This window comes from Octopus bimaculoides, chromosome 2 (genome assembly GCF_046866305.1).
Source record: "Octopus bimaculoides isolate indiv1 chromosome 2, ASM4686630v1, whole genome shotgun sequence".
In the NCBI taxonomy this organism is placed as follows: Eukaryota; Metazoa; Mollusca; class Cephalopoda; order Octopoda; family Octopodidae; genus Octopus; species Octopus bimaculoides.
The window spans coordinates 76841045-76866881 of record NC_142929.1 but is presented as its reverse complement, the minus strand read 5'-3'; the positions used below and the strand labels follow the sequence as shown (position 1 = coordinate 76866881).

At 39.1% G+C, this 25837-nt stretch overlaps 1 protein-coding gene across 4 annotated transcripts in view; it reads right to left on the bottom strand.

Moving 5' to 3' along the window:
* Positions 1 to 1692: 1692 nt before the first annotated feature.
* The window catches only part of LOC106870603 (serine hydroxymethyltransferase), an 80799-nt gene continuing 56654 nt past the window's right edge, over positions 1693 to 25837 (bottom strand). For all 4 annotated transcript variants that reach the window (XM_089347042.1, XM_089347046.1, XM_089347043.1 and 1 more), the window contains exons 5-8: positions 23781 to 23894; positions 18123 to 18245; positions 16902 to 17129; positions 1693 to 3822 (exon numbers count right to left, since the gene is read on the bottom strand). In XM_089347042.1, coding sequence (XP_089203168.1) covers positions 3656 to 3822; positions 16902 to 17129; positions 18123 to 18245; positions 23781 to 23894 — 632 coding nt within the window. In that variant the 3' untranslated portion in view covers positions 1693 to 3655. The remainder of the gene's footprint in view (positions 3823 to 16901; positions 17130 to 18122; positions 18246 to 23780; positions 23895 to 25837) is intronic.

The window sequence follows — 25837 nt, the reverse complement described above, 5'->3', positions numbered from 1 at the left end:
CCGGCAAGTAAAATGAGATCACAGCCGTAGCCGATGCCAGTGTTGCATAACCAGCCCATTTGAAAGTACCCTTGAATCGCCGGGCAATATCATGTGCTTGAGAAGACCTGTTGAGTCATGTGAAATCAAAATCGTAGTTGTGGCCAGTGCCACCTGACTGGCACCCGTGCTGGTGGTATGTAATAAGCACCATTCGAGTGTGGGTCGATGCTTGTGCCTCTTGACTGGCTCCCTGTGCTGGTGGCACGTAAAAAGCACCATGCAAAAGTGGTCGATGCCAGTGCCCCCTGACTGGCTCCTGTGCCAGTGGCACATAACAAAATGCACCATCTGAACGTGGTCGATGCCAGTTCCTACTGACTGGCTCCCTACCAATGGCACGTAATTAGCACCATCCGAACGTGGTCGATGCCGATTCCCCCTGACTGGCTCCCATGCCAGTGGCACGTAAGCAGCACCCACTATATTCTCAGAGTGGTTGGTGTTAGGAAGGTCATACAGCTGTAGAAACCTTACCAGATCAGATTGGAGCTTGCTGCAGCCTACTGGCTTGGCAGTCCTCAGTCAAATCGTCCAACCCATGCCAGCAAGGAAAGCGGATGTTAAACGATGATGATAAATAAGGAGAGGGATATGAAAGGGCCAGTGCAGGACAGCAACATTTCCGAAGCAGGGGAGTGATAGAAGTGGTGATGAGGTGTCAGAGAGGACCTTCAAACAGAATCTCATTTCTCCACCCCCATAAAAATCTGAGGCCTTTTATCTATGAAAAAAATTATTTTGCAAATTGGATAAGTGGTGTGGTCAATTCTGATTAATTACAAAATTCAGCTAATTGTATAACTTTCCTAAATACCCACCTATTTAACTTCATGTCTATACTAAATTGACTGTTTAATTACATACACATTTAACCAAAAAATTTATTTGCATGAGATATTTTCTCAATCTTTATTGTAGACAAAATGTGTGAAAAGATAGTTTACACCCAAGATCCTCCAAATCTGACCAACAGCTCTAATGACAACTACAAGGTATATGAAACTAGACTGTACTACAGAGCCCTTCCAGATGGTACCCTTGCCCTAAAGACCGGTCCTCATCGCCATTTCTTTCCAAACTGGAATGGGTTGGATAGATTGCCACAGACTGGGTCAACACATATTCAAGTATTCAAGGGACACTGCTCGTCTAAATGAGACAGAAGACTGCATCTCATTTTTTCATTGCTGACATGACTTCTATGGCTGGATGCCTTTCTTAACACCAACCACTTTACAGAGTGTACTGGGTACTTTTATCATTGTATCATTACTAGGGAAGCATCTTGCCCTCAAACAAGACTAAAAGACCCTCACAAGCATAAAGGTTACATTAAATTGTGGAACAATCATCAGACTCTCACAATCATCAATTGCTTCTGGCACAAGGGATGGTTTTACAGCGGAAGATGTATTGGCCAGTCTTGTCATGATAACAGAAGAATGTGATCCATGCTGAAGATCTAGAGACTTACACCATAACAATAGATGAACTGGTTTCCTCATTCGTGAATGATGATTCAGGATGAAGATGATGATGATGAAAATGAAGAAAATAATGATAATTATGAAGATGATAACGTATAACCCTGCCTTGAAAACAGATATTAGACTTGCTCCATTAACAGTGGAAAGATTCTGAGAAAACAAATTAAAATGTTGGACAGATTTTTATTTTATCTAAGATTCACAATACTCAGCTACAAAAAAAAAATCACAGAACATCAACAATTATATGACTGATATCTCAGTTTATCACCCACAATGAGAATTCAGCTAATTGCATAAGAATTTCAATCACTGCAGTTATGTAATTAATCATCATCAACTGCACATATCGTATTTGATGGCATAAATGACACACAGGTACATCAGATGCACCTCAATTTCAGCAGTGCACTTTCCTGGAAAAATTTTCAAGTGCATTAACCCTTTAGCAGATTACTCTGTCAAATGTTATGCTTATTTTTTCACATTGTTTTGAATTAATCCAGCATTATTTCATAGCTTTGAGATTTCAATGTGATTGTCTAATTTTGGAATGACACTGTAGGGTTGGTGTGAGAGGCTAGATCTGACCAGCTTGAACATAAAACAGGTAGAATATTTGGGCTGGATATGGCTGGTTTAAATGCTAAAGGGTTAAAGCATGAAACATAAATCCAGCTTCACATATAGGACCGGGGGTGACTTATTTCAACAATTTTTTTTTGAAGTGCATCATATATAGCATCAAATACAGTAAACCCTTTTGACACTATCCAATCTGAGGCTGCCCCTAATTCTATAGTACAAAATTCACATTTTAAAATGATCCAAATTAAAACTTCCCATGAAAAGTTCATGTTAATTTATGTTCCAAGCACCAGATTACTAATGACATATTTTACTAAATTCTTCATAGTTAGAATACCAAAAGGTTAAAAATTTGGTTAGTGTTCAACATTTACAATTATAAACTAACATTGTAACAGAAGTATCAACAAAGATTTTCAAAAATAATAATCCACCGTATTTATTTTTAATATATTTTTACTTGTTTTCAGCCGGTTCTTTTCTCTTTTTAATAATTACCATTTGCATTGAATTTCACAGAAGGTGAGTGTTTGGCATAAAATGTTTTTTGTTAAAATAGTAAAATATTTTCTTTTCTCAAATGTATATTTAAGTTTTCTCTGCTTGTCAAGATTGCATGCAAATTCTGATCTACAGAATTAATCAGTTTAAGATATTATCTACCATTAACTTCAATTACATATTTCTTCAAATTACAAATAAATCTATGCATTAATCTACATAAAAAAAAAACCCATGGTTGTCATTTGTGAGCAAACATGACTTGGTTGCATGTCTCATGGTTGCTCCAATCATTTTAGTTGCTTATGAATGTAGTCTATGAGCAGACACTGACACACTCCTGGGCCTCCCACCCTAGAACTAGTGGAACATCAAGGACGTAAAAGCCAGAGAGAGAGAGAGATAGAGGGCCACACCAGGATTTGGCTGGTGCATATTGCAACTGAGAGAAACAGCATGAAATGAAGAATCTTGCTCAAGGACACAACATGCTACACACCCAGGAAGTAAACCTATAACCTTGTGATCTTGAGCCTAACATCCTAACCACTAGGCCACATGTCATAACCTTCTTAGATACTTCACCCTATTTAATTAGATATTTATGTATTTACCTATGAGTATTTTGAAGAGGGTGGGTGTTAAAAGAGGACCCTAATCACTAGGGTCACACAGCTTCACCCTACTTATGGATTTATTTTTGTATTCACTTATGAGTATTTTGAAAGAGTGGAGTTAATATAGGTCCAGATAATCAGATTTATAATAATTCAAATATAATCAAAACAAAAAGATTAAAAAAATATATAATCAGGAACTTCTTTGTACAGGATACAACAATAAAGAAATTCCATATTTTATAGGTTAACAAACATTTCAAAGGCAAACACATTGTATATATACTAATCCAAACCATGATTGAAACTGACAGCAAATGGTAAAACATTAGCTACATGAAGACACCATTACCATCTGCCAAACTTCATTAGTACTTGCTGCACATTATGTTAAGACAAGAAGGAAGCAAGTACACCTTTTTACATGTCATCCAAACCAGGCATTGGAAATTTTTCTGCAAATTGCTTCACCTGCTCACGCACATTGGCCACTTTCTTCTGAATGTCAGCATCTTTCTCTAAAAAGGCTTTGAACTCTGAAAAACTTGAGCCACACTTGGAATAGATCTCTTTACAAAGCAGAATACCTGAAAAATACAGGAAAAACATTTTGTTGATGATATTGTCAGCAGAAAGTCAACCTCTAAACAAGCAGAACTATGATCAAAGGAATTCCTACCATAACCAGCTAGAGATACCTGAGACTACAATCTTTAACATGTCCTTTATTTATAATGGTAGTGTGATTTGCAGGAAATTTTGCAGTTATTTCTAGCAGGATGTAAAACTTTTTAATAGTCACATGCACACATATACATACATGGTCTGATCAATAAGTATCCAGACTGTTGCCATAGTAATGAAGCTAAAGCACACAAAGTGAAACCACTTGGCACAGATTGACCTTGAATTCTGGTGTGCATGCACACTAAGTTTTAACATTCTAGCTCACTTCCGCTGTTTACAGTAGTGCTTGGAAGGAAGCTGTGTAGTGTGTGATCATCACATTAACCATGACAGAGGAAGTTGATCAGAGAATTACATCAAATTTTGCCAAGAGCTTGGCGATAACTGCTCAGAGGCCTATGCAAAGTTTTCAAAAAGTTTTCATCATTCTTGGCACAATCAAGACCTTGGGCAACTGAAACCCAAATGTCATTTTGGTCAGCCGAAAGCAGTTTTGGCACAAACTTGGCTGACACACATCTCATACCCAAATTTTCAGTGATAATGGACTGAACTGAACCATAATTAATATGCACTCCTGATAACTCACGGATGGTGATATGATTTCCCCTCACAGTTGCATGCGCATATGCAATGTTTTTCTCAGTTCTGCTGGTTGCAGGTCTCCCAGAATGTTTGTCAATATCAACATTTACTCAGCCATCTTGGAAACATCTGAACCACTCATACACTCCTCTCCATACACTTTTTGCAACTTTGGATAGGCCTCTGAACAGGTATCGCCATGACAACTTTCTCTATCGTAGTCAATGCGACGATCACATGCTACACACCTTCCTTCTAAGCACTGCTGTAAACAGAAGTGAGCAAGAACGTTAAAACCTAGTGCACATGCACAGCAGAGTTCAAGGTCAATCTTTGCCAAGCAGTTTCACTCTGCATGCTTTAGCTTTCTTACTATGGCAAAAGTTCAGATACTTATTGATCAGACCTCGTACATTACACACACACACACACACATACAATACAAACATACATACATACAATACAATACATACACACAATACATACATACATACATACAATACAACACATACATACATACATACATACGACAGGCTCTACACAATTTCCATCTCCCAAATTCACTCAGAAGCCATTAGCCAGTCCAGGGCTACAGTTAACTTAGCCTTCCATTTTGGCAGGGTTGAAATAAAGAACCAATCCAGAGTGGTAGTGGACGAACAGAATGATAAGGACATTAGACTGGATGCCTTGCAATATTTATTCCTGTTCAAATCACATTTATCTGTTGCTCAGTTTGACACTATCGCCTTTTATCTTGAAAGTTTTTAAAGGAATCCACTCTGTTGTAAGCATCCAAGCCAGATCTTCAATTTCAGGATGGACCCTCACTTCACCCCCTTGTTATTTCTTACTAGTTTCAGAGGCTCTGTAAAAGGTCATGACTGCAGCCTTCCCTTCTGTTTTAAAAAAATATATACTTCTACATAAGAATGCTTGTCTTTTTAATATCTTCATCATCATTTAACATTTATGTTCCATGTTGGAATGGACTGGGTAACTGGCACTCCATCAGTTTCAATGCCGAAGATTCCAGTTAATCTTATCAACAGAACAGCTTGCTCATGAAATTAACATGCAAGTGTCTGAGCACTTCACAAACACATGTACCCTTAACACTGTTCTCAGGAAGATTCAGCATGGCACAGAATATGACAAAGCTGGCTTGTTAAATTACATGTACATCTCATTTTTGCCAGCTGAGTGGACTGGAGCAATGTGAAATAAAGTGTCTTGCACAAGGACACAACACACCACTAGGAATTGAACTAACAACCTTACAATCATGAGTTGAATACCCTAACCACAAAGCCACACACCTTCACAATGGGATGGATAGTTCGATAGAATCCAACAAACCAGATGACTGCTACCATTGTGCTCCAATGTCTGCTTTAACAGCATTTCTATAGATGGCTACCATTCCTAAAAGAGTGTAATCTAAATATGAGGGTCAGCTGAAAAGTTCATAGGCTAACTAAGATACTCTCATGGAATGTGACCAAATGAGGCTTATTTTTCAACATAGTCCCCCTTGCAGTCAACTCTTCTTCCATCAGTGATGCAGTGAAAAGGTGAAGCTTCTTCTATCAGTGGTTGCAGGACGTCCAGACATCGGGTCATCTTTAAGACTCTCCCTTTCCCTCCTAAATTCAGCTGCCCACTTTTGCACTGTTGACCATCATCGTCTAATATAGCAACCATGTCAGTATGAATGTCCTTAAAGGTCAAACCCTTTTTCTGCAGGTACTGCATAACACCATGATACCATATTTTGTCCATTTTCAAAAGAAGTTGCTACTAGTTACTTTTGAAGTCTTCTTTGAACAGTCAGTTTACCTGGAAAGAAACAATGCAGTTATTAAGAAGAGTTGAAAATAATGCATGCCAGATTTCACAGCACTAGCATCACTCCTTCATAGCCAGCCTATGAACTTTTCAGCCCACCTTTCAAAATAAAAAGATGTGAGGTGAAAAGATGAAGTTTCTTCCACCCCACTCACTTGTCCCTCCCCTCCATGTCACAGGTGGGGTAAGAGTGAATGACCCTACGCTGCCTCCTTAATAATTACATTCTCCTACCTTCCATCCTTAATTGATAGCAAAACTGACCGTTTCTTATCTAATAAATCACAAAAGACATTTATTCTGTATCCAGTCCTGGCCATCAACACACACCATTAAACACATACACTTAAACACATCAAACACACACATATATACACATTGTTGGCAGTAGTTTTGATACAGTGATAAAGAGAGAAAGGAAGAGCAATGACAATGGTGGTGGTGGTGGTGGTGGTGGTGAGGATGATGACCACAAGGATAGGGGAAGATGAGGGGGTGAGAGAGACCCTGACATTAATGTGAATGGAATGGTTATTACACTGATACAGCTCTTCCTACCCACCCAAAACAGTTGTAATGACAACAAATGATGATGGAAAGCGGTGTGGGGGAGGAGCAGTGGCAGGAGGAGTGTTGGGTAGGAGGTGATGTTAATGACACACAACGATGATGACACTGAAGCCACCAAAGAACATTACAGCAATAGTGATGGTGATGATGATGGTGCCAGCACATCTGTGAGGGTATGAAAAATGACACTGACAATGATATGGAGAAAAATAAAAAAGGAGGAAGAAGCAGAAGATTGTGATGGTGACGATGATAGTGATGGTTATGATGGGGATGGTGGTGATGATGATGGTGATAAAATTGAAGCGGATGAGGGATGATTATCATCACTGATGCAGACAAAAGATTTTTTATTATTATTATTATTATTATTAATGAAAGAATAGACAGTGATGCTAACACGGACAATGATGACGATAAACTTGATGCCTATGATGGCACTGATAATTGATAATTCGAAACAATCTCACACACCACACATATATCCATGGCTCATTGACCACAGACATATACTTTCATGGGTCATTGACAACAGACAGACACACACACACACACACACATGCCATTGACCATCCTGAGAAAACAATGAGTGTTTAAAAAAAGTCAGTGAATAGAACATTTGGCCACAAAAGACCAAAATAACTGATCATTTCCACTGTGTGTGTGTGTGTGTGTGTTTGTAATGCATATGTAATATGTGCCTGTATATGTCCAGATGCATGTATGTATACATACATTATGTGTGCATATGCGTATGCCTGTATATAACTAATGTGTGTATACATATAATGTGGGTATATGTGTAGAGAAACAGACTGGCAGATAGATAATGTATTCATGTATCTTTTTATTAATTTCAACCAACCAGCTGTGGTCATTCCTGGTCTTTTCAACCTTGCCCTCAATATTTGATGAATGAGGCCGTTTGACAATGTGGCTCTCATCTTGCCCCATAGGAAGTTCAGCAGGGATTATGAATAGCCTCTAAATCCTTTTTGAAAACATTGACTTTGCATATATCCCTTATTTTTAGGGAAACATTGAAGACATGAGCTCCCTTTGAACCACTGTCTGTTGCAACCTCTGCTTTACATAGTCACAACCGAGATGTCTTTCACCATGCCAAGAATCTGTTACTTCCTTTTGTTACCAACCAGCCTGGGACCACCCCTGGGTCTGTGACACAAATTTCCACTTTGAAAGGGATCTAAAATTACATGTTAAAGTTTTGTTCCAAACACTAGCTTAATAATGACAAAATTATTTTACTAAATTCTTCATTACTTTCAAAATTAATAGAAAAGCAGGATGAGTATTTCAACAGAAATATAACAAAAGGGTTCATTTTATATTTCTACAAATAACATTAATGTGGTATGAAGGTGCACATAAGGTCGTGAGCTCAATTCCCAGCAGCGTATTGCCCTTGAGCAAGACTCAATACTTTACTTTGCTCCAATCCACTCAGCTGGCAAAATTGAGTAGTACCTTTAATTCAAAAGACCAGCCTAGTCACATTCTGTTTCACTCTAAATGACCCTGAGAACTATGTTAAGGGTATGCATGTCTATGGAGTGCTCAGTCATGTGCAGTAACAAGCAGGTTGTTCCACTGATCAGATCAACTGGAATCCTTGCCATCGTAACCAACAGAGTGCCAGTTTTTTTTTAATGTAGTTGAGTGGTCTTGGTCCTTTATTAGAGTGTTGGAGTTGTGGAAGTCCCCAAAATATAGCATTTGATAATATATATAGCATCTGTTGTTCACCAAGATAGCAGTGTCCAGCAAAGCCTACCCTTCATTGAGCAGCAATAGTGGAGATGTGAGAAATGTGTTCATAAATCTCATTGGTTTTGTGCTCATGCAAAGAGAGGTTTTGAGCCTTCGTAAGAAATCTGATGTTTGTAGTATCAAAGTAATTTTGAAACTCCTCCTTCATTTTCCAAGTTCCTGTACTACAAAGAAAATTCTTTACTTATACCTTGAAGAAGGCCAGCCTTCATGAATTCTGAAATACTTGATGCCACATATTTGGAAGCTTGTTACAGGTACCCAGGCTTGTCCCTTGCAAGTCAAATCTTTCTTACTATCAGTAACATAGGACTCAAGGTACTTAGTCATTGACCTCTTTGAATTGTTTTTCTATTGTATGAACAAATTGGTAAATGTCTTTCATCAGCATTGATGGTCATATATCCAGTCTTCTTCACATTGGAAAACAGAAGCATTCTCAAAAGATGTTAACAAGTCTTGTACATCAAACAGTTGATTAGCTGTTAGGGAAAATTCATCAACATAATCATGGTTAGAAAGATTCAGGCTCTGCTGACAACTTCATCCCTTTGTTTCGGATGGAGTCAACATCACAATCACTAATGGCCTATCACAATCACTAAGGGCTTGCCAAACTTGGTGGGTTTTCATTCATGAAAATGATAGCTCTGACAATTTCATCTGGGATACCAAAATTCAACAGGATAGTCTTTCTCTGATCATAGCCTTCCTCTGGACACTATCAAAAGCATTGGAAAAATCCCCAAATGCAATGGATGTTTCTTGCTTGGAGAGCCTGAGCTTTTCTATGATTATTTTAAGGGCAAGGATCAGTGGGAGTCTTGATCTGCCTTTGGCTATCTTAGGATGAAATTAATGTGTGGGAGAAATTCTATTAAGGAGCATAGAGTTGTAGATTTTTTTAGGCTGGAGGTAAGAGAGTGATTCTTCTGTAGTTCTGAGGTAGGTGATGATCATTTACTGGAAGTTGAATCCCATCAAGAAGGTTGATGGGATGATATCTGAACCTGGTATCTTGATGTTTCTCAACTTCCTTAAGCATTTCTAAACTACTTCTATGGTGAATGGGCCAGTCTGAATCAACAGACTGTTACACTGTGGTGAAAGAATTGTCAACATTTAGCATTGCAGATTTCTGTTTTACCAAGAAGCAATTTGTAAGTGCTAAAACACCAGGCATCAATATGCTGGTCAGATTTCACCCAAATGTGGATCACTAGTGAAGTATTCTTGTTGGCAAAATCCTTCAGAACTTCCCAGGCAGAAGCATGCCTGCTTTTGTTGTGGAAGTTGTCTTGCTATTCACTTTTGGCCTTGATGCATGGCTTTTACTACTGTGTTGTTGTTCATTTCCAATATTCTGTGGAAACATGTGCTGCTAAGGGGAAATATTTTATTGCTAGGAAATAGGTGGTGGTTGGTGACAAGAAGGGCATCCAATCACAGAAAATCTGCCTGAATGAATTCCATCTCACCCATGCAAGTATGGAGAAATAAACATTAAAAGAATGATGATAACATGTGTATAGAGACCTTTTGACATTTGTGCTGATTGTAAAGGAAGTCTCATTCGTTTTGCAGTATTCCATGGAAACATGCTTGGCCACAGAGCTGCTCATGCATGCTCAAATGACTAAAGGAAATATTACCTAAACTGGTAACAGGAAGAACATCCATCCAGAGAAAATCTGCCTCAATCAGTTTTATCTGACTCAATCAAGCATGGCAAATGATGAGGATGTTTTATATTTATTTATATATACATAAAGAGAAAGAGAGAAGGGGAGAGTGTATAATGTGTGAGTATGAGTGTAAAACACAGAACCTGGGTAATATTAATTATTATGGAAATAGTGGTAGAGGGAGAGAGAGAGAGAGAGATGGGAAAACAGAGAAAGAAAAGTGGAGAGAAAGGTACAAAGAGAAAAGGAGAGGGACAAGATAGTGCAAGAAATTTGGGGATCAGTGGTATGAGATGGGGTCGGGGGAAATGGAGGATGAAACAAAAGAACAGGTTAGGTGTAGGCGTGAATAGGAGTGGGAAGGCGGTAAATTGGATGTGAGATGAGAGAAGTGGAGTCATGAACATAAGAAAGAAAAATAAAAGGAAGGAGGGGAGAGCATGAAATGAGAAAGGAAGAGCATGATGGTAAGGATAGGTGTTGAGAGAGAGAGAGAGAGAGAGAGAGAGAGAGAGAGAGAGAGAGAAAGAGAGAGTAAGAGGTGGAGAGATGGTAAGGGGGTGAATGAGACAATAGTGAGTAAGATACAGAGATGCTAGAAAGAGGCACTAAAAGTAGAGGTATACAGAACATAGGGAGGTGGTAAGAAAAAGAAAAATAGTGAGAAAGTTAGCAGTAAGGGAACAAATGGAGGGAGAAAAAAGAGAGAGAGAGCGAGAGCAGTAAAGAAGAAAAGGCAGCAACAACATGTCAGTGGTGAAATATAGAGAGAGAAGACAGAGATAGTAGAGAGAGAGAGAGAGAGAGCTACAGTGGGAGGTAAAGAATTAAACCCCTTGGCATTCAGATTATTCTGTTAAATGTAAGGCTTATTTATTCATAGTGTTTCGAATTAATCCTGCATTATCTTATGGCTTTGAGATGTGATTGCTTACTTTCAGAATAACACTGCAGGGTAGGTGTGAGAAGCCAGATATAGCCAGTTTGAACATAAAACAAGTAGAATATTAGGGCAGGATATTGCTGGTTTAAATGCTAATGGGTTAAAGTACTGAAGTGCCAAAAATGGTAACTGATTCTGGAGCGGAAGAATATGGTAATAAGACAATGTCACAGACAAGATATGGAGATAAAATTACTTTAACCATTTAGAAACGTGTGAAATACTATATCATGAATATGGCATCATAAAGGGCATCTGATTGGAAAAAAAATGGTTCAATAATATACATTCAGCTAACACATGATTTTAGGCAAGTGTCTTCTACTATGGCTCTACACCAACCAAAGCCTTGTGAGTGAATTTGGTAGATAGAAACTGAAAGAAATCTGTTGTATGAATGTGTATGAATGTGTGTGTGTGTGTCACCTTGTCATGATATTGCTTGATAGTTGTAATTGAGTGTCACTGTCATACAAGCAGTGTCATTCATTTCCAATATTCTGCAAAAGCCTGGTCATGAGAAAATATAGCTAACTTGGAAACAGGTGAGGGTTGGTGATAGAAAGGGCATCCAACCATAAAAATATCTACCTCAGTAAACTTCATACAACCCATGCAATCATGGAAAATGGACATATGATGACAAGAACAGAAAAGATAAAATGAACAAAATATAATAAAACAATGAAGAAAATACAAAAATAATATAACAAAAGATAAAAAATGTATATAGATAAAAGAATTTTCTTAATAAAAAAAAAAACAGAAGCTATATTAGAATTTTTCGCATGGTTAAACAAGCATAAGGGAGGTGAAAAAATATGAAAACTGACAAAAATGACGGAATAGTGCCAAGATGAAGAAACAATTTTTGAAATTGGCACTTAACACTTTTACAGGATTTCGCAAGATCGTCTTTCAAAATAAACCTTATGTTGATGTGAAGGTACGACAGAGGAGGTGGAGGGAAAGGGAGGGGAGAAACAATAAAAAGTTACAGAGTGAATTGAATTGCATGATTAAGTTACACCTAATGTCTTTCTAGAGAGTTCCTTTTAGATATTATACACAAATATATATATATATATATATATATATATATACAAACACACAACACAAATATTCACATATGCATACATATACACACTCAAATATGTACACTTCTATATATACACATGCATGCATGCACAAACATATACACATACAAGCATGTACATATCTAGTTTATATATATAGAGAGAGAGAGACAAACATACATACATATACAAACACAGACACCTACAGGCATACATGCATATAGGCACAGGCATGGCTGTGCAGTTAAGATGTCTCACTTCACAGCCACACAGTTTCAGGCTCAATCCCACTCCACACCACTTGAGACAACTGTCTTCTAAGACAGCAAGAGTCAACAGCTACTAGGCCACTAAGGTCTTCTTTGTGAACCTCAAAACATAGCTAAATCTTATTCAAATGTTTTTGTGAGCAATTGAGCCTTTTGTCTCTCTTTCCAGTTCGAACTGTAAGTATGAAGTGCAATGCTGCATGGTAATAAGAAACATATTTTTGTTCTCAGAAACATTTTATAACTGAACTATTGTATTATATCATATATCAGCAGCAGCATAATGGTTTAACATTATGGTAGGTGTGTGTGTGTGTGTGTGTGTGTGTGTGTGTGTGTGTGTGTGTGTGTGTGTGCATGTGTGTGTGTGTGTGTGCGTGTGTGCGTGCGTGCGTGTGCATGCATGTGTGTGTGTGTGTCCTCCTCTTGATATTTTACTTGTTTGTCTTTGTTTCAGTCATCAGATTGCAGTCATGCTGGAGCATCGCTTTCGAGGACTTGAACTTAAATGAATCAACTCCAGTTCATTTTTTTTTGTAAGCCAGATACTTATTCTATCAGTGTCTTTTGCTGAACCACTAAGTCACGGGGATATAAACACAACAGTTGTCAAATGGTGGTGGGACACAAAGACACAGGCCTACACACACACACACAATGTGCTTCTTTCACTTTCCGTCTGCCAAATCCACTAACAAGGGAAGCAAGAAAAGAATTAAGATGGAGTATTGAGTGCTTAGGAAAGGAGAGATTGGAAAAATATATATATGTGGATAAGCATAAGAAAACAAATAGCGGAAAAGGAGAGATGAAAGACACACACAGATATATATATATATATATATCATCATCATCGTTTAACGTCCACTTTCCATGCTAGCATGGATTGGACGATTTGACTGAGGACTGGTGAAACCAAATGGCTACACCAGGCTCCAATCTAATTTGGCGGAGTTTCTACAGCTGGATGCCCTTCCTAACGCCAACCACTCAGAGAGTGCAGTGGGTGTTTTTACGTGTCACCCGCACGAAGGCCAGTCAGGCGGTACTGGCAACGGCCACGCTCAAAATGGTGCATTTTATGTGCCACCCGCACAAGAGCCAGGCCAGGGGCACTGGCAACGATCTTGCTCGAAAATCCCACAAAGGCCAGCCAGGCGGCACTGGCAACGGTCACGCTCAAAATGGTGCATTTCATGTGTCACCCGCACAAGAGCCAGTCCAGGGGCACTGGCAACGATCTCGCTTGAAAAATTTCATGTGTCACCCGCACAAGAGCCAGTCCAGGGGCACTGGCAACAATCTCGATCGAAAATCCCACGAAGGTCAGCCAGGCGGCACTGGCAATGGCCACGCCCAAAATGGTGCATTTCATGTGTCACCCGCACATGAGCCAATCCAGGAGCACTGGCAACGATCTCACTCGAAAATCCTACAACGGTCCCGCACAAAAGCCAGATCAGGGGTACTGGCAACGATCTCGCTCGAAAAATTTCATGTGTCACCCGCACAAGAGCCAGCCCAGGGGCACTGGCAACCATCTCGCTCGAAAATCCTACGACGGCCCCGCACAAGAGCCAGTCCAGGGGCACTGGCAACGATCTCGCTTGAAAAATTTCATGTGTCACCCGCACAAGAGCCAGTCCAGGGGCACTGGCAACAATCTCGATCGAAAATCCCACGAAGGTCAGCCAGGCGGCACTGGCAATGGCCACGCCCAAAATGGTGCATTTCATGTGTCACCCGCACATGAGCCAATCCAGGAGCACTGGCAACGATCTCGCTCGAAAATCCTACAACGGTCCCGCACAAAAGCCAGATCAGGGGTACTGGCAACAATCTCGCTCGAAAAATTTCATGTGTCACCCGCACAAGAGCCAGTCCGGGGGCACTGACAACGATCTCGCTCGAAAATCCTACGACGGCCCCGCACAAGAGCCAGTCCAGGGGCACCGGCAACGATCTTGCTCGAAAATCCTATGACGACCCCGCACAAGAGCCTGTCCAGGGGCACTGGCAACGATCTCGCTATATATATATATATATATATACATATATATATATATATATATATATATATATATATATATACAGAAATAATTTTTTCTCAAATGCGTGATAATGCTAATACAATAGCATAAACAGGATAAACTATCCATATATTGTAGAAAAAATTGCAAGTTGAATTTAACGTTAGCGTCTTATAAAGCTAGATTTATAAATCCTAAAATTGCAGAACAATTCATTACTGGGCAATTTAGCTTAAAGGTAAAGCACTTAATGCATAATCACAGGGATATAAGTTCAAGTATCATGGCTGGCCAGTAATGATTTTTTCTGCAATATATGGATAGGTTATCCTGTGCATGCTATTGTATTAGCATTGTCATGCATTTGAGAATAAATTATTTCTGTATCTTTCAATACACCTCAACGCTTATAAAGCAAACTTTGTTTACTTTCATCCTCAGTTGAATATATATATATATATATATATATATATATATATATATTTATACGACAGGCTTTTTTCAATTTCCATCAACCAAATCCACTCCCAAGACTTTGGTTAGCCTGAGGTTATTGTAGAAGACACTTGCCCAATTTGCTATGGAGTGGGACTGAACTCGGAACCATGTTGTTGGGAAGCAAACTTCTTACCACATGACCACCTGTAAATTTTTCATAATTTTAAAAATTAATTGAAACAAAAAGCGTCTTTCAACAGAAATATGGTAACAAAAGGGTTAAGGATGTTTTTGGCTGTTCTGTTACTATCTAACAGGTTGAAGTGCTATTGTTCAAGCTTTCTCCCATTGGTTTATCCATTATTTTTTTCTGCAGTATGAGAATAAAATAACAAATAAATTTCAAAATATAAAGCAACAAAAAATATAAACCAACAAAATATGGACAGAGAACAAGATGAAGAGAAAGAGATAAGGATAAAAATATTAGCAGGAACATATAAAGAAAGGGAACATGAAGTGTTGGATTATCAGAAAGACTGCAATAGTTAATCAAACATTTTCAGTAAAATTATTGCAGCACTCCCTCGTGTACTAAAATCTGTTAACGATGATGACAAACCAAACAATGAGCAGCAGTGATGGTCAGTCACAACAGTGCAGGAGTGATGTGGTGACGGGAGAGTAGAGGAAAGCTCCATTGTGTTAATGGCAACAACAATTAATGACGATAATGAGTGGATAACATCAGTGAGGGACTTATTGTGAGGTGGTGGCAGTGGTGATGGTGGAAATAACAGTCAAGGTCGGTGATGACAACGAAGAATATGGCATCGATTGCAAAATGAATTAAGTATGGAAAGAGGAGGGGGTGTCACAGCAATGATAAAGCTGTGAAGGTGGCAACACAAGATAAGAGATGGCTGTGAGTGGATGGGTGTGTGAGTAGGCGAGAGTGATATGGATAGCAATGACAGGGTATCAAAGTTTCTTGTGATAAAGATATTAATACCAACTAAAGCAATTATACATCACTGGAGATGACGAAAAGGACAACGGCGATGACAACGGCGGTGACGAAGATGACGACGGCGACAACAACGATAACGACAACAACGATAACGACAACGACGATGATGACAACGGCGATGACAAAGACGATGATGAAGATGACAACGACAACGACGAAGATGACAAAGACGATGACGAAGACGACAACGGCGATGACGAAGACGACAACGGCGATGATGAAGATGACAAAGATGACGACGAAGATGACAACGGCGACGACAAAGATGACAATGGCAATGATATTGATGACAATAGCAGTTAAGATAGTGACAACAGATGGTGGTGGAGAAGGTCCTTACCACAATAGTACTGACAACAACAGCATCAACATCAATAATAAAGATAAGAACAATAAGAAAGTATCAGGATTAGGGTTGGTGAGAGAATGAGTATCTAGTTGTAGAAAATCTGCCTCAAATTCCACCTGATTCATGCAAGCATAGAAAAAAGGACATAAAAATGATGACATACATACAAACATATATATACATAGAGAGAGAGATATATACATAAACACACACATATATATGCACACACGGACTGTAGTTTACTATGCAGTAAGGCAAAACTCTAATCCATGTGGTTGGAAAACAAATCTCCAAACCACACAGCCATGCCTGTACTAACAAAACAAAACAAAAAAATAATAATAATAAATGACTGAAAAACTGACCTTGATGGATAAATTCAACAACTTGTTTGAAATCGTTTTCTTTAAACATTCGTGATGTTAGGGCAGGGGTTCCAATACGTATACCGCTGGGTTTCAAGGCAGACTTGTCCCCAGGGCAGGTATTTTTATTGACAGCAATATTTATCTCTTCAAGGATCCTTTCAACAGAGGCACCATCCAATTGATCTGGACGTAAATCCAAAAGAACTAAATGGTTTTCAGTGCCACCTAGCAGGGAAAGAAACAGAAAAACACAGTTAACAAGATGATAATAGTGATGATTGTGATAGTTGTGGTGGTGATGGAGGCAATGATGATCAATCTTTTTTATGGATTCTAGAGAATCCATAAAAATAATTCTGGAATATTAGTCACATCACAAGTAACTTTCAAAGAAAAATCTGGAACTTATTTTCTACAGTTAAATCAACAAAGGAGAAAGAGAATTAAGTGCCATTCCAGATACTTGCCTAAGCTACCATACATTGAGATTGAGCCCAGTACACTGGGGTTGCAAAGCAAACTTCTTAACTGTTCAGCCATGCCATATTGTGCTACACATATTGTATAATGAAGGAGGACTAAATATACAAAATGATAGGATGATCACAGCCTGAACAGATGAATGATCGCAACCTGAGGGTAAACAACAATAGACTGGATAGTATAGTAGAGATATGGGCAACATGCAGCCCACAGGACCCTTCTGAATAGCAGACCTAAATAAAAAAAATTACCTTTAATTTAACTCTAGTAGTGCAGCCTGCTAGATAATGAGTCATGTCTCATGCAGCCTACTTCTCAAATAAGTTGTCCAAGCTTGGCATAGTGATTATACCATGTTCACATGCTCAGCATCCCATATGATTTGTAACACTATGATAGAATATGCAGCATAATTCTCATATAGACAGAGCAATGGAATAACTGAGTAGAGGGATCCATGATTTATGCTACTTCATTCATCTGACTAGCTGCTTATTATAGGTTTGCTCAACCAGAGGTGAACTATGGCTACACAACACTAAAATAAGAGAAACACAAAATATTCATGGATCCAGCTAGTTCTGATTAATGGATTAATCAATAGATAAGAAACATTATTCTCTTCAGTAATGAACATTACTGGGTTCAGTTCAGTCAGTTCTGCTCAAAAAGTAATGCAAATAAAAATATTCATATGTGTAAAATGGTTTGGAATTTAAAAAAAAAGAGATATACCTGTGGCCAGAGTGTAACCTCGTGCTATAAATTCTTCTGCCATTACATGAGCATTACACAGAACTTGCTTTTGGTACTGAACAAATTCTTCTGTTTTAGCTTGCTTCAGTGCAACAGCCAATGCTAGAAAATAATAGAAATATTCCAATATTATCAAGGTTTTGCTGAAAAGTAAAACGAATATAGAAAATAAAAGGTTCAAGTTATTTAGTTTTAACAGTAACAGAGTCCAGCTAAGAAGGATTTGCTAAAAGCCAGCTAAAAAAATAAATTTATACAAAATCAATTTAAAACTCTTTTCCCCATGGCTGAATCATTTAAATCTAATCTTTTAAGAGTTCTGTAATTTGTGTGAAGCACTGCAAAGTGTAAATGATATAAATATTTTTAAGAAGAATATTAAGCACTGCAGATAAGTTCAGCAAAATATGTATGGTGATGCCAATAAAGATTATTATATTTCAGGAAAGCTTCCCAATAATTATATATATATATATATATATATATATATATATATATATATATATATATATATATATATATATATATATGAGAAATCCATTCTAAATTATCTCAATCTCTTCTCCGCTGACATACTACGACGAAATCTCCAAGATGCAGATAAGATAGAGATTTTTATTTATTTACGGCCTCAAACATCTCATACCTTCGCGCTTTAGTCTGCCCTCTATTATTTATCTTGTTTCTCTCCATGAAATTCAATTGAATTCAGTTGTTGTCTTAAATTCATACTTATTCATTTTCTAAGCTTCCTAAATTCATGCTACGTTATATTCTATTCACCTAGAATTCATTGCTCTTTTAAAAATTACGATTTATGCATTGTTGTCTCTCAAATATTTAAAATCTACAATTAAGAGCCCTATCTACTCGCTGACGGTACCTACCCACCCCTACCCATTTTCCTTTATTCAAAAATTCTTATCGCTCCTTAAAATTATGGCTTTTAAGTGTTGATTTCTCAGCCCAAGAATTACAGCGTGATGTGCTGCTTGACTGGTCCCCCCCCTCTCTCTCTCTCTATATATATTATATATATATATATGATGATGATGATGATCTTTTCTCCCGCCATGCCTCTGTCTACCCCTCCATCCTCTCTCTCTCTCTCTCGTAGTTTTTCCTTAAGGTCTTCAGGTTCTGGCTATATATAAATGAGAAATCCATTCTAAATTACCTCAATCTCTTCTCCGCTGACATACTACGACGAAATCTCCAAGATGCAGATAAGATAGAGATTTTTATTTATTTACGGCCTCAAACATCTCATACCTTCGCGCTTTAGTCTGCCCTCTATTATTTATCTTGTTTCTCTCCATGAAATTCAATTGAATTCAGTTGTTGTCTTAAATTCATACTTATTCATTTTCTAAGCTTCCTAAATTCATGCTACGTTATATTCTATTCACCTAGAATTCATTGCTCTTTTAAAAATTACGATTTATGCATTGTTGTCTCTCAAATATTTAAAATCTACAATTAAGAGCCCTATCTACTCGCTGACGGTAACCCGCCCTCCCACCCCCTCCACCGGAAGTGCATTCCTCTGTCATCCTGTCATCCTCGGCTGTCTCCCGGAACCCATCTAGTGGCCTTGGCCATCCTCTCCCCTACCTTTGGGTAGCGCATTAAGTTTGAGAAATGTTTGCAGGTTGTAGGTACTGTTTTGCTCATGAATTCTTCCAATTGCAAGTTTTCTTTTCAGGTACACGACACTGCTTTTCCCCTTCCCAGGCTACAGGCCCACACCCCCAACACCCATACTGTTAGGATTGGCACTCTCAACGTCGGCACGCTGAAAGGTAGATCTGGTGAAATTGTTGAGATGCTTGAACGGAGACGCGTAGATATGTGCTGCATCCAGGAAGTAAGATGGAGAGGAGGTTCTGCGAGGTTCCTCACAGGCAAAGAACACAGGTACAAGATTTTCTGGGCAGGGAACACTGACGGGGTCGGGGGCGTAGGAATACTTCTAGCGGAGAAATGGGTGGATAAGGTAATCGAGGTCGTTAGAGTAAGTGACAGAGTACTTAAGATCAGACTAGTGCTTCATCATAGATTAGCTACTGTCATCTCAGCCTATGCACCTCAACCGGGGCTACCAGATGGTCTGAAAGACCAATTCTATGACACCCTCTTGCAAACTACCTCGTCGACGAGTGACAGGGACCTTCTCTTTGTGGCTGGAGACTTCAACGGTCATGTCGGACGTCGTGCTGGAGGCTTCCATGGCATACATGGAGGCTATGGCTTCGGTTCCCACAACGAGGAGGGAACCAGACTGCTGGAGTTCTGTGATGCAACCGATCTTATGGTCTGCAATACCAACTTCAGGAAACCTGCCAGTCACCTAGTCACCTACCGCTCCGGCAGACACTCTAGCCAAATCGACTACATCCTCGCCAGAAATAGGGAAAGAGGGCGGCTTATAAATGCCAAAACCTACCCTGGCGAAGAATGTACCCCACAACATAGATTAGTAGTTCGCGACTTTGGGATCAAGGCAAAATGGGTGCCCAGAATTAGACAGGCTTGGAGGAGAAGGGTGTGGAAGCTTAAAGACCCTGCAAACGGACAGAGACTTAGAGACAAGTTACTTGAAGCATTTAACGAAATAGAAGGGGATATAGCATCATACAACGTGGAAGACAATTGGAGATTTCTGCGGGTAAACCTGTTGAAAGCCACCGACCAGATTTGTGGGTGGTGTAAGGTCCCCTCCCGACCCAGAGTAACGTGGTGGTGGAACAAGGAGGTAGACAGGGCTATTAGACAAAAGAAACAGGCTTGGAAGGACTGGAAGAACGGTGGTAGCAGGGAATTGTACCAATGTGCCAGAAGGGAGGCTAGGCGACAGGTTTATTTAGCCAGAGGGGAAGCAGATAAGGAAAGATTTGCCAATGTTCTGCGCCGTGAGGACCAAAGACTCGAGGTATTTCGTGTTGCAAGACAGTGTAGGAGAGAGAATAGTGATGTTGTAGGAGAGAAATGTGTTCGCATGGATGATGGTACGCTTGCATTAAATGAGGATGCAAAGAAAGAGGTCTGGAGATGCCACTACGATAGATTGCTTAATAAAGAGAATGAATGGGAGAAAGAGAGCCTGCCGTATGTCGACCCAATAGAGGGACCACCCATCCGAGTTGATAGTACCAGGGTAGATAAAGCAATTAAGAGTATGAAGACCGGGAAAGCCCCCGGCCCATCAGGAATCACTGCAGAGATGCTCAAAATATCTGGCAGTGTTGGCTATAGCCTAGTCACCCGTATTACGAACCAGGTGATACACGAAGGAGTCATACCCAATGACTGGTGTAGCAGCATCATAGTCAACTGCTACAAAGGTAAAGGTGACGCTTTAGATACAAATAATTACAGAGGCATCAAGCTGTTAGATCAGGTTATGAAAGTTACAGAGAGGGTCATAGCCCAACTAATTAGGGAGCGAATCAATTTAGATGAGATGCAGTTTGGGTTCGTGCCAGGTAAAAGCACTACTGATGCCTTATTTCTAGTGAGACAGTTGCAGGAGAAATACCTAGCTAAGGATAAACCTCTGTACCTGGCTTTCGTTGACATGGAGAAAGCCTTTGACAGGGTCCCCCGATCCCTTATCTGGTGGTCAATGAGGAAACTTGGGATAGAAGAATGGTTAGTGAGAGCTGTGCGAGCCATGTACAGAGATGCTGCCAGTAAGGTGAGGGTTGGAAATGAGTACAGCAATGAATTCCGGGTAGAGGTAGGGGTCCACCAAGGCTCCGTCCTCAGCCCCCTCTTATTTATCATAGTCCTCCAGGCAATCACAGAGGAGTTCAAGACAGGTTGCCCCTGGGAGCTCCTCTATGCTGATGACCTTGCCCTAATTGCGGAGTCACTATCAGAACTAGAGGAGAAGTTTCAGGTGTGGAAGCAAGGTCTAGAATTGAAGGGCCTTAGAGTCAACCTAGCTAAAACCAAAATCCTAATAAGTAGGAAGGTAGATAAAACACAAACCCCTTCAGGTAGATGGCCCTGCTCAGTATGTAGAAAAGGAGTAGGTAGTAACTCTATAAGATGTACCCGGTGCAAGCTATGGACACATAAGAGGTGCAGCAACATCAAAGGCAGGTTAACTAGCAAGTTAGTTTTTGTTTGTGGCAGATGTTCAAGTGCAATAAAGACTGTAAACAAACAGGAAACAACTTCTATCTCATTCCAGGGTGAAAAACTAGAGGTAGTCGATAGCTTCCGCTATCTGGGCGACCAAGTTAGTAGTGGGGGTGGGTGCGCTGAAAGTGTAGCTGCTAGAATAAGAATAGCCTGGGCAAAGTTTAGAGAGCTCTTACCCCTGCTGGCGACAAAGGGACTCTCACTCAGAGTAAAAGGCAGACTGTATGACGCATGCGTACGAACAACCATGCTACATGGCAGTGAAACATGGGCTGTAACTGCTGAGGACATACGTAAGCTCGCAAGGAATGAAGCCAGTATGCTCCGTTGGATGTGTAATGTCAATGTGAATACCCTTCAGAGTGTAAGTATCTTGAGTGAAAAGCTGAACATTAGAAGCATCAGTTGTGGCGTGCAAGAGAGACGATTGCGCTGGTATGGACATGTGGTGAGAATGGATGAGGATAGCTGCGTGAAAAAGTGCCACACCCTAACAGTTGAGGGAACCCGTGGAAGAGGTAGGCCCAGGAAGACCTGGGCTGAGGTGGTGAGGCAAGACCTTCGTACATTGGGCCTCACCGAGGCGATGACTACTGACTGAGACCTTTGGAAATGTGCTGTGCGTGAGAAGACCCGGCAAGCCAAGTAAGATCGTTGCCAGTGCCCCTGGACTGGTTCTTGTGCGGGTGGCACATGAGATGCACCATTTTGAGCGTGGCCGTTGCCAGTACCGCCTGACTGGCTCCCGTAGGATTTTCAAGCGAGATCGTTGCCAGTGCCCCTGGACTGGCTTGTGCCGGTGGCACATAAAAGACACCATTTCGAGCATGGCCGTTTTCGTGCGGGTGACACGTAAAAGCACCCACTACACTCTCTGAGTGGTTGGCGTTAGGAAGGGCATCCAGCTGTAGAAACTCTGCCAAATCAGACTGGAGCCTGGTGTTGCCATCCGGTTTCACCAGTCCTCAGTCAAATCGTCCAACCCATGCTAGCATGGAAAGCAGACGTTAAACGATGATGATGATGATGATGATGATGATGATGATGATGATGATGATATATATATATATACAAGCTTGACAATTTATTGTTTTCACAACATGAAACTATTAGTAGCTCAAATTTAAATCCTGTGAATATTAAATGACATTTCACACTAGATAAAATACTTTTTTGTTGATCCTAACAATAACAGAAAAGTAAATTATATATGTAAACCAATAATTATTTTAGCAATGTTTTTTTTTTTCTTTTAATCCTTTTATTGCAAACACAACTTAAGAACACTCCGTGTTCTATCAGACAAGTTTCCTTGAAGTGATCTGAATTAAAACCTCCCATTAAAATATCAAGTTCATTTATGTTCCAAACACCAGCTTAATAATGACAAAATTATTTTGATCAAATCTTCATTATTTTCAAAACTGACAGATACAAAGTCAAGTACATTTCAAGAGAAATATAGCAAGAAAAGGGCTAAATTCTTACCTCCAATTTGGTGATTATGTGGGCCTCCTTGTAAACCAGGAAATATAGCTTCATTAATCTTCTTCTCGAGGTCGTACATAACCTTGTTGCCATTTTTAAGGACTTTTCGAACACCTGATGAATAAATACATTCCATTAGGATAAAGCTGTCACACTTATTTCAAAGATTTGGATAGAATATTTAAAATATAAAAAATACCATACAAGTTTTTGAAATACACAATTAGAAAAAATGATACTTGATAAATTAAACAACAAGAACATACAGATATATATATATACACCATAAAAACTCATGTAATTTACACACTTTTTCCGCAAAAATAAACTTTAGCGGGTGCATAAATTACACAAGTAGATCGTTACCATAATTTTTTTTTTTATTCTTTTTGTTGAAAAAAAATGTACAAAACATAAAAATTCATACCAGAAGTTGACTCATTTAATGTCAGAATAGGTTTTCACAGAAAAAATAATGGCTTAAATACGCATAATGAAGTTGACTTTTATTTATGCTGGATAGTATAATGCTTACTTTTTCTGCATTAATTTACTAAAACCATTAAATGGTTAACTAGTTTTTGAAGTCTGACGTTCATGCTGGTAAACATGGTCTGGTCATATTTTACATTGCTTGGAGTTTCTACTTATCGCAATGGAGCACATATTTAATTTCTCCTTTGCAGTAAACAATTCATAAGTTCTGCTCACACTGACAATAACGGTAATGAAAATTTTAAAGTTTGCTTGACATCTTATAAGTGTGAAAGGGATTAAAATTTCGATATTCCGTATCAAAGGTTCCGACAAGAATAGGCAGAAAAGATTTCTGTTTACATAATCAGTTTGACTGGTCACCTTCCTCTGTTGGTTGAGTAAAGTGTCATCCAAGCTGATGTTTATTGGTAATTAAACTTAATTTGCAATACCTGTGAGTATTTATCAGCTTTGTTTTTGCTGGTAATTGTTATCAACAACTTTTCCTGTGAACGTGATTTGAGAAGACATACAGCAGTATGCTAAAGATCGGGCATAATCTCTTGTGGGCAAGAAATGTAAAATAGAGTCTATTATAAACAACACAAACACTTTGTAATTTAATAGCTTTCAATGTGATACCTGTCAAACAGAAATTATTTTTATTTAATGAAAATTTAATAAAATCTAATCATAAGTAAGTGAAATTATGTTAAATACAACTAGATTGAAAACCTTTTTTCCCTGGGTATATCAGCAATTCTGAAAACTTTTAGGCGTGAATTTTACAAGTAGAAACTTTTTTTAACAAATTTTATCCTCAAAATCACCTGCGTAAATTACACAGGTGCACAAATTACATGGTGTGTATATATATATATATATATATATATATATATATATATATATTAGTTGCCAATACAGCCTGGCTGGCCCTTGTGCCGGTGGCATGTAAAAGCATCCACTACACTCTCAGAGTGGTTGGCATCCAGCTGTAGAAACCTTGCCAGATCAGATTGGAGCCTGGTGCAGCCTTCTGGCTTGCCAGTCCTTAGTCAAACCGTCCAACCCATGCCAGCATGGAGAGCGGACGTTAAACGCCGATGATGATGATTGGCAAAATGAATGAACGTGTGTGTGTGTGTGTGTGTGTGTGTGTGTGAATGAGTGAGTGAGTGAGTGAGTGTGTGTGTGTGTGTGTGTGTGTGGCAAATTCAAATTACGATGAAAGTAAACAAACAAGCAAAATTTGCTTTAGAAGCATTGATATGTTTTAGAAAGTTAAAGAAGTGGTTTTAAAATCTCAAACACAGGATAATGCTAATAATGTAGCCTGAACAGGATAAGCTACCCCTATTTTGCAGAAAAAGTGTTGGCGGCTATATATATATATATATATATATATATATATATATATATATATATATATATATATATTATACACATATATATATTTAGCAGAAGTAAGGCGGTGAGCTGGCATTATCATTAACACGCCAGGCAAAATGCTTAGTGGCATCTCGTCTGCCTTCATGTTCTGAGTTCAACTTCCGCAAAGGTCGACTTTGCCTTTCATCCTT